Below are 15,627 nucleotides of genomic sequence, written 5' to 3' on the forward strand. Positions count from 1 at the left end.
ATTTTTTATTTTATGTTGTATGTAAATCTCACTGTTTTTTCATTGTTTTAAACTATTTAAGTTTTTAATAATTTCATTTTTAAAAATTTGCTTTGTCTTCATTTTTGATCTTAATGTGTTGAAATAATTTTTCTACCTCTGTTACTATTACTACTACTAGTTTATATAGAATGAGCCAATGTTAAAAATTTAAAATTTTATAACAACATTCAAACAATGTTCTTTTGCCATTTGTCTGATGAAGACATTTTTGAAAAGGTTGAAAGTACTTGTGAAAACATTTTGTTTATAGCATTAAACATGGATAATGCTGGTTTATTTATTGGATTACAAAAATCTTGTCCTTTTACTATTATTTTCTTTATCTGCAATGGAATATTTATTTCTGTATTTAAGATTATATTATTTCTCCAATTATCTTTCTCATCTTTTGTAGGATATTCAAATAATCTTTTTAACTTTTGTTGTTTTTTTTATTTTGTATGTATTTATTTATTCTATCTGAAAATTATTCATTTTTAAATTTAATGTTTTAATCCTCATTTTTATTAATTGTATCTTTTTAAGTTTATATCTAATAGCTGATCTTACTATATTTTTTTTTATTTTTTAGCATCATGATTTTGTATTATTTTTGTGATATTTCTTGACAGTCTCAATGTTCTAGGCATATAATCTTCTCTTTAAAATCTTTTAAAATACCATATATCCATTCCCAACTTATAGGCAAAACTATGTCCTATGATATGTAATAAGATACTGATGAGGATCAAAAGATTGAAATGTATTTATGAGAAAAATAAAGAACATAGCATAAAGTAATGGTTTTAAAGTTTTTCAATACTGGTTTATAGTTATCTTAACATTCACCTCAAATGAAAAGTTAAAGTGAAGAGTATAACTACAAATTTTATGTAATTTTTAGTAGCCCGACTTTGGTAAATACAAAAAGTTAAGAATAGTTTTTGTTAATCTTTTTAAATATATTTAAAATATATCCAATACAAATACATTTATTAAATAATTTAGCTGCTGGTCAGATTCCTGCAACATTATTGGCAGCACCGGGTGCTGCACCTGTTCCTATTGTAGGAAGTACAATTACAAGGCAGGCTCGTCGGCTTTATGTTGGGAACATTCCTTTTGGTTGTTCTGAGGTATGTTGTGGTTAATAAAATTTATTTTTCAAATAAATAATTTATTTATTATTGTTGTGTGTTTAACAATCAATTTGATCAGAAATCATTAAATGATTTTCTACATGCCTGTATCTTAATTATTAGTCAAATTATATGTATTTTAATTTATATTTGATGGATTTTTTATTTGTCATAATATATATTGGTTTGTATAAAATTTTTTATTAGTTTTTAATTTCCAAACGTAAATAATAAAAAAAATTAAATTAATATATTTAAATTAAAAACAACATACCATGCATACAAAATTTCCAGCAAATAATATGTATTTACTTGCTGGAAATTTTGTATGCATGGTATGTTGTTTTTAATTTATATACCAGCTATTAGAGATTTTTATTATAATATTTATTTTTGTAGGAAGAAATGATGGACTTTTTCAATACACAAATGCATGCTTGTGGATTTTCTCAAGCACCAGGAAATCCAGTTTTGGCATGTCAGATCAATTTAGATAAAAATTTTGCTTTTCTGGAGGTAATTGTCATTTATTATATTTGATACAAAGATTTAAAAATTTTTGTCTATTATTAATTTATTATTATTAAAATTTAAATAATTATAGATTGTTTTATTTTACAAAAGTAATGTTTTTAATTTTATCTATTATGATAAGTGATTTTATATTCTATATGTGTTTATAACTTCATGAATAGATTAAATTCTTATATAACTCACTAACAGACAGATTTGGCATTCCTTGTGTCTATTATTTAAATTATAGTTTTTATTTAAAATAGTTTTGATGTTTAGACATACTAGCCTAATTAGTTTCAGTTTTAACTATATATTGTATTAAATTGAGTAGATGTAATATAGTAACAAAGAGTCAAAATCAAACTATTTTTGTGTACAGATAATATTTTTATAGTTTAGTTCAAAATCTTGAACATGCATCAAGAATCACTGAGATTGATAATTCCAGGTATAACTATCACTGATAGGTTAATATGCAAAATGAGAAAAATTTCCAAATATTTCTTTATCCCACCCATTCTATCTAGAAGAGATTTATAAATATTTGTCATTGTTTTATATTGTTCAAAAGATTTTATAGATTATAAGAACTAAAATTTTATATTGGAAATTGTTAAAAGTATTATTAGAATATGCCAATTACTGCAGTTAAAAATATAAGTTTAAAAATAAACCTAGTACATATATAAACATCTCTAATAGTTATATTAAAGTCAAATGATTGCCAGATTAATTCAAGCTACATTACCACCACTATTAATAATTAAATACTGACAAGGGAACTGTCGGAGTGTCATCTAATAGATTTTAATAAAATTTAGTTAATAATTACGTTAAAACTATACAAACTTTATGTCAAATTTGTAGTATTCACTAAAAGTGTTAATCAGAGTTATTAGCAATCAAATGTCGTACTATTTTATAATAGTTTAACACAAATATGCAAATTTTTAGAAGTGAAAGGGTCGCGGAGGAAGACTGCGATATTACATTTAGAATAAATTCTGGAATTTTCGAAAATGGGAGAAGAATTAATAAAATTTAGTTTAATTACGTTAAAAGTATACAAACTCTATATTAAATTTGTACTATTAACATTTTAGTATGTTCTTTAATGATTTTCAACGTTTCAATTCTATGCTTTCGAGATTTAAATTGTTTTTCCCATTTATATAAATCACTAAAACGTTTTAATTCTTTAGCTCCTTTCTGCTGTAATGTGTGTAATTTCCATTTTGGGTGTTTCTTATGCAAGTTAAGAATTTCTTCTTTTCGTTTTGTTGAGATTATATTCTTATCGGATTTTTCATCATCTGAATATCCTGATTCACAGTCAGTGTCTGCGTTATCAATTTCTTTCTCTTGAAGCAGACGTATTATTTTATTATCTGAAATAGGCCCATCTATAATCAAATTATTATTTTCCATCTGACAAAACTCTTCGTCATCTCTACTTACATAACTACTTAAACTATTGCTAAATGCATTAAAAAGCAGTTTGGCTAACTGTTTATCAAAGTCTGAAATATTAGGCCTACAAATCTTTTCTGTAGGCCAAACATTATCACATAAACATTTAAATTCTGCTATAATGTTTTGAAATGTTTACATTTAATTCTCCCATTTTCGAAAATTCTAGAATTTATTCTTAAATGTAATAGCGCCGTCTTCCTCCACGACCGTTTCACTACTAAAACTTTGCATATTTGTGTTAATAGTACGAATTTAATATAGAGTTTGTATACTTTTAACGTAATTAAACTAAATTTTATTAATTCTTCTCCCATTTTCGAAAATTCCAGAATTTATTCTAAATGTAATATCGCCGTCTTCCTCCACGACCCTTTCACTTCTAAAAATTTGCATATTTGTGTTAAACTATTATAAAATAGTACGACATTTGATTGCTAATAACTCTGATTAACACTTTTAGTGAATACTACAAATTTGCCATAGAGTTTGTATAGTTTTAACGTAATTATTAACTAAATTTTATTAAAATTTATTAGAAGACACTCCGACAGTTTCCTTGTGAGTAATTTGACCTGGAGGTAGGTGTTAAGTACCATTTCTTATTAAATTTAATAATTATAATTAAATTAATATTTTATTAAATAATTTAGAAAATTCTACAAGAAAAGAATTTACCCAGAATGGAATTTGACAGTACAGTACATATATAAACATCTTTAAGCCTGATAGTTATATTAAAGCCAAATGATTAGTGGATTAAATTGGGCAATGTTATTACTACTGTTAATAAATGTAATAAGAGATAATGTCTTATGCCTACCTCTAGGCCAAATTACTCATTATTTAATTATTAATAGTAGAGGTAATATAGCCAAATTTAATCCAGCAGTCATTTGGCTTGTGCTGTATTCACTTTCGTCTCCTTTATCTTGTATGAAGACCACTATAAAGTTCTAATAGTTTGAATAAATTTTTTTTTTAATTTTGGATTTAGTCTTCTTATGACTCTCATGTTTAAAAACTTGATTAAAATCATTAAAATTGGTCTTCTTTTTTTAAGGTGCCATATGGGACTCTGTAATAATAATAATAATAATAACAACAACAACTCTCCCGTGGTCACTACCTGGTCGTGGTGGGAGAGCCCAGTAATTTTACTGATCCATAGAGCAATGCAGGCTGGAGCACAAGCTCCTGGTAGGGACACCCATGCCAGTAAGGTCTATGGGGAGAAATGAAGCTAAGAGTGACCACACCCACATTCTGTGGAGATATTTATTGTGGTAATAACCAGATCAAAGTGTGATACGGGCTCGGATGTTGCCCGGGTTAACAAGGTCCGCGTTCGTGGGTTAGGCAGAGGCTCACGTTCGAAAAATAGGCCACAGTCTCCCTTTGTTACCGGTGGCGAAAGCAGCACCGGCCCAAGCATGGCTACTGCAATGCCCTCAACAGATGTGAGGAACCAACCCAGCCTTGGTGTTTCTGTGGCAATGCATCCACAGACCACAAAGGCTGGAAAACCACGCCAACGGATGAAATGGACAGTAGAAATGAACGAGTTTATCATCCGTACTTACTACACAATCACAAAACTCTAAACAAACATGACAGCATACAGACAACAACTACACCATAGATTCACACAACAGTATCCTCATCTCACTGTCACCGAACAAAGGGTTGTTGATCAAAAAAGAACAATTATACACAACAACCTTATTCCACACAAACAACAGGTTGCTGATCAAATACATCAACAGACAGAAACATCTAACATTAATGAAGATCATGTAACCTGTCAGGATAATCCAGCAACAAGCATTGATAATAACACACATACAACAATTACCACTATTGATACTACAGACACTTCCTCATCCATCACTGATAACATAGACAAGGATTTAGTTATTACGTTCTCACTTATATTTCAGGAAACACTCACTAAATATACAGGCACAGATCCCACACAACGACCACGAATACCAAAAATCAACACGTCAAAGGAAGTAGGAAAAACACTAAATTATGTAAACACTCACTTACTACCACACTACATTCATTCAGTTTCTACACACTCAGACATTCATACATTAGTTTATGTTGGGGCAGTCACAGTAGTGACACACCATGGACTGAAAGTACAATCACAGACAAATACACAGAAAACACAATTCTATCACAAGCCTGTTTGGCAGAGAAGAATAGAAACACAAATAAATGACATTAGACAGCAATTAGGCAGGCTGACACAATACACTAAAAACAACATAACACCCAAATTAAGGAAACAGCTCAAAAGCATTTTCAAGAAAATAAAAACACACACAAAACATGAATGTCACAACACGCATTACAGAATACATTGATACACTAAAATAAAAACTCTCTGCCAAAGCACATAGACTCAAACTATACAAAACATGTACACTACGAAAACAACAAAATAAATTATTTACAAACAATGAAAAACTCTTTTACAGACAAATTAATAACAAAGCAAACACTGATACACAGCACAGTGGCACATTAACAGAAGAAGAACTCACAACATATTAGTCTTCTCTTTGGTCCAGTGCTGTCACGCACAATGCTGAAGCAGGCTGGATTGAGGAGGAGAACAGAAACTTGCAGAACATACCAACTATGCCCTGTGCTGAAATAAACATACATGATTTCCAATACACTGTTAACAGAACACACAACTGGAAGATACCTGGTGTAGACAACATTCACAATTTCTGGTACAAAAAGTTTACATCACTGCACCAGGAACTAGCTAAACACGTAACACACATCATCATCAATCCACAAGACATGCCAAATTTTCTTACTCAGGGCATCACCTACATGAAACCTAAAAACAACAATACCACAGACCCCACACAATACAGACCAATTACATGTTTTCCAACACTCTACAAATTATTGACATCCTGTATCGCAAACAAAATATACAAACATGTTGAAGAACACGACATTGTTACAGAACAACAAAAAGGTTGCCGTAGAAATCACAGGGGATGCAAAGAACAGTTACTCATAGATTCAGTCATTCTACAGCAAGCACACAAACAACACAGAAACATAACATGGCATATATAGACTACAGAAAAGCATTCGACAGTGTTCCACACAGTTGGCTGCTACATATTCTACACATGCACAAAATACATCCATCACTCATTACATTTTTCCAAAACACTATGCAGCACTGGAGAACAACACTACATCTCAGGGTTCATAACACTTCCATACAAACAAACCAAATTTTTATTAGGCGAGGAATTTTTCAAGGAGATTCCTTAAGTCCTCTCTGGTTCTGCTTAGCCCTGAACCCATTATCCAACATGTTAAACAACACGCAATATTGTTACAATATCAGACATGAAAAAACAACACAGTTTACACTGTCACATCTCATGTACATGGATGACATAAAACTTCATGCATCCACACAAAAACAACTTCATCAACTCCTACAAATCACACATTCATACACCAAGGACATACAAATGGAATTTGGCCTAGATAAATGCAAAAAAACACTTTACATAGAAAAAGGAATCCTGAAGAAAGAAGATTTTGCACTTGGAAATGGAGACGTTATTGAATCCATGGAAGAGGGCGAGTTCTACAAGTATTTAGGATTTGAACAGGCCAAACTAACAGAACATGCACAAATAAAGCAAAGATTAATTAAAGAATACCAAAGTAGGTTAAATGCTATTCTCAGAACACAGTTAAATGCAAAACACACAGTTAAAGCAATAAACACATATGTCATCCCCAGTACTCACATATTCTTTTGGAGTTATACATTGGACTCACACAGATCTCGAGCAACTCCAAAGGAAAACAAGAACAACACTTACTAAGCATAAACAACATAATCCTAAATCCACCACAGAAAGATTAACCCTTCCACGTAAAGATGGCAGACGTGGCCTGATTGACATAATTAACCTTCACTACAAACAAATACAGTCACTGCGAGAGTTTTTCTATAAAAAACAAGAAACATCACAATTACATAAACTCTTTAATAATAATGTTCTTTATTTAGTTCACCTGGTGAACTAAATAAAGAACATTATTTTTGATCTGTAAGACTAAATATCTGCATCCATAATTTTTCAGTATAATAAGTCCTGTTAATATATAGAAAGTACTAGTATACAAAATAAATTTTAAATAGAGTTAGAAAGGACAAAAAGGCATAATAATTATAAAAAAAAAAATGTATCTAACTTCTTTCAGGGGAAAATTTTTGAATTGAATTTACATGACTTTTGGTTTGCATTGGAAGTTCACATGTAGTTAATCGGGCCCATCCCTAAGCTTTCCATATCTGGTCTTGTCTTTCATCTATCTAACTTCATTCTTGAGATTAAGGACAGACGGATGGCAGTGGGATTTTATAGGTCTACAATTTTTTTCAAATAGCCATTGAATAGCCAGTATTTTTTTAATTAAATTTTAATCACAAATAGAAATAGTCACTATTGATACATAGTTAATATGTATATGAATTTGCACATACAATACCTTTATGAAAATTTTGCTGTTTAGACTTGCATCATCACTTTTTCTGTAAAAACTCATCATTTTTGGTAACTTTTTACCTTCTTAGTCCATATTAAGGCTGCATTCACACTGCCGACTACAATGATCACAGATCCTAAATGGTAACAATGGCTTGTCTTTCACCATTTTCATTCATTGCCAAAGCATTCACATTGTTCATTGGTTTTTGTCTTAGAGCATGCGCAATTTACATTAGGCATAACATTATTCTGTGGCTTTCTACACTTTTAGACCGGACTTGTCTCTGTTTTAAAATTGAATGTGCAGAGTAAAATGTTAATTCTTCAACTTTGACTAACAAAATTTATAAATTCCTCAAAGAAAATATTAAAATATCAATGGTAATCATAGCTGTTCATATTGAGAGAAAAACAAAGTGATTTCCATGCTTTGGTCTAGGAACTATGATTAAAAGATATCAAGGATTTTTAAAATTATTTTTGTATGTCTCTAAATACTTCAAACCATTTATTAAGCTTCATAAGTCTTCTTTCTTCAACATGAGAGATTAGCAGTTCTTTCATCTTGTTGAAAGAATTGTGAGAAGTTCACGTTGATTGGCCAATTCTGTTACGACAACGACAGATGTTGAACCTTGGCTAACTTTTGGAACAGTGAACAACTAACATAAAAGACCAATGATAATGACTGGTGTGAATGATTTACAGACAAAGACGAACGATAAAAACATTGGTTTTTGTTGTTGTTGTCGGCAGTATGAACAAAGCCTAAGTCAAGTTTGCAGAGTTCTATTGTATTGAATTACAAAAGTAAAATTGCTGAAATAAAATTCTATGTACAGCAATTTTTGAATTTTTAAAATATGTTAAGCATAAATAAATAAAAACATTTTATTGTTTTGTTAATGTTTATCCCTGTAGTTCAGATCAATTGATGAAACAACTCAGGCAATGGCATTTGATGGTATTAATTTTAAAGGACAGAGTTTGAAAATTCGACGACCACATGATTATCAACCAATGCCTGGAATGTCAGAATCTCCAACTGTAACTGTTCCAGGTAAATCAAATTGCTTTACTTTCTTTGATAGATATAATAACCTAAACATTAATTATATTTATTGAGCTTGCTCTGCAAAATACTGTTTCTTTTTGTAATGTAATGATCTGTAAATTTTGAGGCAATTACAAAAATCAAAACTATTATAAAAATTTCAAACACAAATCTTAACTGAATTCTTTAAATAGGAATATTAATAGCTTTAGATGAACTTTTATTTATGTAACTATTTGTAAACTATTTTACATATCAAATTCTGATATATTAACTTGAACATTTACATAAAAATGTATTTGTTATCACCTTAATAAGTAGATATACAAGGTAATTCAAAAGGTTTTAGATAAATTTTAAAGGTAGGTCAGGAATACAAAATTTATTTTTTACCTAGGAACATATAGCTGCAAACATCACCTTAGTTTAGGTATCCCTTGCTTAACACAGGATTTGATTAATGAGAGAAATTAATTGCAGCAATCCTTTTTATACACAGAAGAAATTTTAATTAACACTGCTTTAACAGCTGTCTTTACTTAATGTAGATATGTTTTTCTTGGCAAAAAAGGTGTTGGTAAATTTGCTATCTTTATTTATTAAAATAAAAATATTTGTTATTAATCAGAAATTTTTTAATGGGTGGTGATTGTTCGATCGAGAACCAAAGTACTTCTCTATTTGATTAACACTATTTTGATATATGTGATATCATCGAGGGATTAACTGCGTTAATTAAGGGATACCTGTGTTCTAATAAACATGTATACTTTACATGTATTCCTTTCTGTGTGATTCTTTGTGTACTTCTATCAACTGTGGATGGCATTTGCAGGTATATGTTCCTAGGTAAAAATGGTTTGTTTTTGTATTCCTGGTTTATCTTTAGAGTTTGTCTAAGACTTTTTGAATCACCCTATACCAGTATAAATTTTTAAAAATTATTAACAGAATAAATAAGTCTTATCAAAGTTTTACTTAGAAAGTTGTCAATATTTAAACATCTACATATTATTTTTTATTAATAAAAGTATTCAGTACTATACATTTTAAATATATGGATATATAAAATCAAATTACTTTTTATATTGATTACTATATCTTTCATGTGATCTATGCATTTATTAAAGCTTTCACAAAATTGTTAGAATAAACAGAACATTGATAAATTTAAACCGTCTAGATATGAAAATACACTTATTTTTATGCACAAACAATCATCATGGCCAATTATTAATCAGTGACAGAACTGCTAGATTTTTCAGATTATATTGAGGCTACTAATTAATTGAAGCTCTCAGTGACCTATATGCTAACCCTCGGAATCACATTTCTGAGATAATTGAATTTGAATGTTTGAAAAAAATGCTAAAATGAAAAATCCCAAAATGATGAGATGACAGTCACATCTACAAGCAATATTTGGAGAGCAAAAATATTAACACACATCTGTTCATACAATTTTAGGACTTTTTTGAATATTCAAACTCAGTTACTTTAGAGATGTGATTCTGGGGGTTAGCCTATATGTTTCTCAGGGCTTCAATTGTTTAAACAATTTAATTTGTCTAACATGACTGTACGTAACTATTTCTAATAATTAATTAATAGTTTCATTATAGCCTGAAGAATCCAGCAATTTAATAGAAACTTATTCTTAGTTTCCATTTATTTAGATGATAGTCTATGCTTAAATTACATTTTGTAAATTTCTTTATTAGTAAACTATATTTTGAAGGTAGTTTTTATCTAAATGCAAATTGCTATTGCTCATCATGCAAATTTAAAATTTATTTTTATGTTGTTAAAAAATTGATACTGTGAATAAAGGGAAGTACTACTAAATTATATTATATATTTATTTTATTATTATTTTATAATAATAAAATAAATATATAATATCTATTTTGTTTATGTAATAGTAGAATAAATATATTTTCTTATTTATTCTACTGTTATATAAATTTCAGATTCATGTAATGTGACTTTAATTTCTGCCTCAATTACATCAGTTTATTCTAGAATTTATACATATGAATTGATAGTGATGGCATGAAGTCAAATTTCATTTATAAGATTTCTGGTGTAGTTCAGAGATTAGATAAAAATCAAGGAAAGTATATTTCTGTCTAATATTTCACATCGTTATTCAGCATACTTTATTAATTTCGATTTCCAGTGTATGAAAATAACTATCTTTTTTTTTTTCCTTTATTTTGCATCATCTGTACAAACCTGTATTCAATAGACAAGACCATAGAAAAGGTAAAAATCTTAATGTTTTAACGGAAAGATTGCCTTAAGTTCCTAATAATTGTAAGTTTTGAGGTTGGTTTTCAGTAAGTTTTTTTTATATAATAGATTGAGGGTATCTTACGTCTCCTGAAATTTTAAAAGCTCAATTTTTTAGAATGCAAAAATTATAGACTAAACAAAAATTTGACGTTGTTGGTTATAATCATAAATCTTTACTGAAATATTTTTCTAAAGTCCATCTTTCACAAATACATCACAATAATAATGATAAAGCAATAAAGTTTTATCATTTTTATTAAAAAGATTCTAAAACATTCTTTTAAATTTGATAAAATAAATAATAAACAACTTGTTATTTATTATTTGATTTATTCAATACATTATTATAAATGTTTGAAGATTGTTCCTACAAAAAAGCATTTCAGTAAAAGTTTATTAATATTTTTTTTAACTAGTAATGTCAAATTTTTTTTCTTTATTTTTTAAAAGTGTAAAAATAATGGAATTTATAGAATATTTTTGAAGGTATTCTATAATTTTTTTTATTTTAAAATATAACTGTTAAATTATGTAACCATTTATGGAAACTTTAACGTTATAAGAAAAAATTGTGTTAGATAAAATTTAAAATATATCTAGTAAAAAGATATAAACTACTTAATATTGATTATTTTTTGCATGCTAAATAATATATAACTTATATTTACTTATTGTTAAAGCGTTCTTGCAATTGTTTGGATATACCAAAGGAGTAAAATTTCTACTTTACAAGAATATATATCTGTGAAATATTTATAATTACACAAATAATAAAAACATTTTAAGCCTTTTAGATCTGAAATATGTTTTATTCCAAATATTTATTTTAATATATGGATATTGTTATTAAGGAAATTTCTGTCAATTTTAAAATTAATTTAGCAGTAAACGTTTTTGATAGATGAAGTGTTTATACATTGTGATAAAAAAATTCACAAGCATAGAATTCATAGCAGTGTTTTTATGAAAAACAAGGTGGTTTTGAGAATTTGTGAAAATATTTTTAATTGGATTAATATGATTGCAGAGTTTACAGAAATTAGATTGTTTGAATATGGAGTAACAAAATATTATGCGGAAAGGAAATTTTTTTATTGACCTCTTAGATCCATGATAGGAAAATAGTTTGTTGCAGGAGATATCTGTATATTTTATTGAGAGTTTTTCATCAGTATTGAGTTAATTGCATGAATTTCTTTAAAATATCTCTTGTATATAAAAATGACATTTTTTACAGTCTTGTCTAGTCTTTCTTTATTAGTGCTGATAGAGAATTTTTTACTACTTCATTAAAAGAGTGGGTAGAATATAAGTAGAAGAAGTACTGTACAATCTTTCATTGTACCTTGTACCAAATTTAAGCCATTTTAGGAAATTTTTAAAATTACTTTATCACTTTATTTTTCACATCAGTGCTGTTATAAATTCTGTGAACATGAATTTTTTGACACTGATACTCATTAGTAAAATGTGTTGATTAAAAACCATTAAGAATTGCCTGTATTGTAATGTATAGTTTATTTGTATTATGACACAAAGTAATTTGTATTAGCCAAGTCAGTTTATTTGCAGTGATTTAACTATATATTTTTTATAGTTATTTTATAATAATTTATATAGATCAAAATATGAACACATTTCTTCTGAAAATTCCAAATTAAGAAATACCCAATTTTAGTGATGATACAAAAAACAGGCTAAAAACATTCTAAAATAAGTACTTTTGCCTTTGTTTTATTTAAAGCTTCTTTAGATTCAAATTTCGTTACATATTGGAAAATGCAGTTAATCAAACAGATTTTAAATTAAAATTAAGAACTATGTGAAAGTAATGCATTTGTTAGAATATAAATTATATACAATAAATAAATATTCATAATTATGTGAAACTAATGATACAAGAAAAAAAATAAAGAAAATAAACAGTGACTGACAGGCTAGTTTCAATCTCTGATAAGTTTAATGTCAAGATATTACTTGCATTATACAATTTAATTAAGATTGTTTTAAATATAAATAACATCTTTTCATTCCTTGGTGAAAAAAATTACTTTGATGATCCAGAATGAGACAAAGCCAAAGTGATTTTTTCTTCAGGAGATGAAAAGATGTTATTTATAGCTGAAACAATCTTAAATTTCTAAGGCAAGCAATATATTGACATTAAATTGGTTGGAAATTTGAAGACGTGTTATATAAAAGCCTTTGTCATCTTTTAGTTTATTTATTAGTTTTATGTAATATTTATTTATTGTATTTACTTTATATTCTAGCAAATGTATTAATTTGCATTTAGTTCTTAATTTTAATTTAAAATCTGTTTGATGTTCCAATGTCATGAAGTTCTAATCTGAATAAGCCTTAAATAAAAAAGGCAAAAGTGCTTATTGTAAAGCCTTTTAGTCTGTTTTCTTGTATCATCACTAAAATTGTATATTTCTTAATTTAAATTAATTAAGAAAATTTTGGGCAAATTGTTCAAATTGCTTGACTTCCATAAATAGGGCTTGTTCTGTTATAATTGCAATTAAATAATTTTTAAATTTAAGTTTGATTTAATCTGAAAAATACGATGATGATGGAGGAGGAATGAATCTCCAACTTTTATTAATTTATCAAGTTTCCTACCTGTATTTGAGTGACTAAACATTTTTTAAAAACTTTATGAATTTAATATATAAGCAATAAATTATGATGATGATTATGCCAGCAAAGAATTTTTAAATGCTTAAAGAATATTTGAACATTCTTTTACCATTGATAACTTTAGTGCTATATTTAATAAAATAATAATAATTAATTGACTTTTACAAGTATCGTGTGATAAGGCTGGTTTATACTTTGCGGTAATGGAAAAGGGAAGAAAAATAATATTAAATAAGTTTAGTGCACAATACTTGTAAAAGTCTCGTGCACTAAACTTACTGTGTGTATGTCACTTTGCACATTACTAGTGACATGCATGCATCTGTTTTTGTAAGAGAGTAAAGTTGACAGACATTCTACTTTTCACTCTAGTAGTCCACAACCTTTTGCATCCTTTAACATGGAGACCAATAAAATTGAAATGATTAGAATTAGAGCAGAATTATTTTTTATGAGTTACAGTTTATCATTTATATTATTTTAAGTTAAACCTATCCAAATAGATGTTATCTTTATATATGTCTATGTATTTAAAACTTACCTAAAATATTTTTGGTAACCAGGTTCAGTATCCTATTTCTTTATTTCTGTTAAAAGGTTATAATAATTTCCATTCTCTTTTCTTCTCAAATTAATTAACCACATTTACTTTAATTTTATGACTCTGGTTTCACTTTTGCTGTGCTTTCAAAGCTTTATTTTAAACTGTAAGTATCAAAAGTGCATGTGCAATTCTCTTTTGAAGTATGAATGCTTATGGAAAAATAATAGAAAAGAGAGCAGATCCATTCTCATAAAGTATGAATCAGTCTTTAATGGTATTGTTTGTTTTAAATACACACACATCTGGAAACTTCTTTCATAAAGTACTGAAATGATATTATTTGTACTAATTTGTGTTATTTGTTAGAAGTTTGCAGATTTTTTTAGACTATTTTGTAGTTATTTTAAAAACTGAGGGTTAATAAAATCATTGCATAATTCCTTAGATAAAAATAGAAGGAAAATTAGTTTATTAGTCAGTTCAGCAAACTTTCTTCAAAGTTTGTTCTCTACCTTTTTATGTTTTATATCTATATGCAAGACTTGTTGCTTTTGATAATATAGGAATCTGTATAACATTTTGTCTTTTATTATGAATTTGCATATATAAAGATATAAACACAGATATTAAATCTTAGATTTGTTAGAATAATTTTCATGTATTAAAATTTTTCTGTTTAATGTTGTTTTTCTCAGAATAGTTATTTTCTATGAAATTGATATTTTGTATGATTCTTTGGATTGATGGGCAACCTTCTTAAATGGCATGCCAAATAAAATGTGAAAGTGAATGCACAGGACCAGATTTTCTAAGTTTGTATGATTGCATACAAACCTATAAAATTGGCCCATTTCACCCATTTCATAGCCAACCTGGTCAACAAGTTGATTGCAATTGACCAGTTTATTGAAAATGGTAAAAAAAAAAGACACGTATAAAAAAAATAATTTATCTGTCAACGCAGAAAAAATTGGTGTATAATAAAAACTTACAACAGTAATATTAGGTTTATTGCACATTATTTTGCAAACTGTTTATTTTGTGTGTTTTGAACATTCATAGCCTGGATTTTGTTCAGGAGCCAGAGTTGGCCTGCAGGCCATAGGTTGCCCACTGCTCCTTTAGATCATTGAAATATTAAGATCTAAAAATTAAAATGTATGAAGTAAATCAAAGCTACTTTGGCAAGCTGATAAATTTGGAATGTTTATGTAAAGTAACATTAAGAACATTACAGCACAGAAATTTATGCACATTTTTCAATAACATCTCAATTTTATTCTCAAATATATATAATAATAATGTATTTAGAATAAGTTTAGAACTCGTTTATATTTGTATAAATATTCCAAATTTGTTGGCAGGAATTGGATTGCATTTATTGGCATT

General features: G+C 27.8%; 1 protein-coding gene across 3 annotated transcripts in view; it reads left to right on the plus strand.

Annotated features, from left to right (window-relative positions):
- U2af50 (U2 small nuclear riboprotein auxiliary factor 50) overlaps window positions 1–15,627 on the plus strand; it is a 66,514-nt gene that overhangs the window by 23,009 nt on the left and 27,878 nt on the right. For all 3 annotated transcript variants that reach the window (XM_067281054.1, XM_067281056.1, XM_067281055.1), the window contains exons 5-7: window positions 1,030–1,157; window positions 1,560–1,676; window positions 8,621–8,759. In XM_067281054.1, coding sequence (XP_067137155.1) covers window positions 1,030–1,157; window positions 1,560–1,676; window positions 8,621–8,759 — 384 coding nt within the window. The remainder of the gene's footprint in view (window positions 1–1,029; window positions 1,158–1,559; window positions 1,677–8,620; window positions 8,760–15,627) is intronic.

The sequence above is a fragment of the Centruroides vittatus genome, unplaced genomic scaffold, assembly GCF_030686945.1.
Source record: "Centruroides vittatus isolate TY-2023 unplaced genomic scaffold, ASM3068694v2 contig_904, whole genome shotgun sequence".
Classification (NCBI taxonomy): Eukaryota; Metazoa; Arthropoda; class Arachnida; order Scorpiones; family Buthidae; genus Centruroides; species Centruroides vittatus.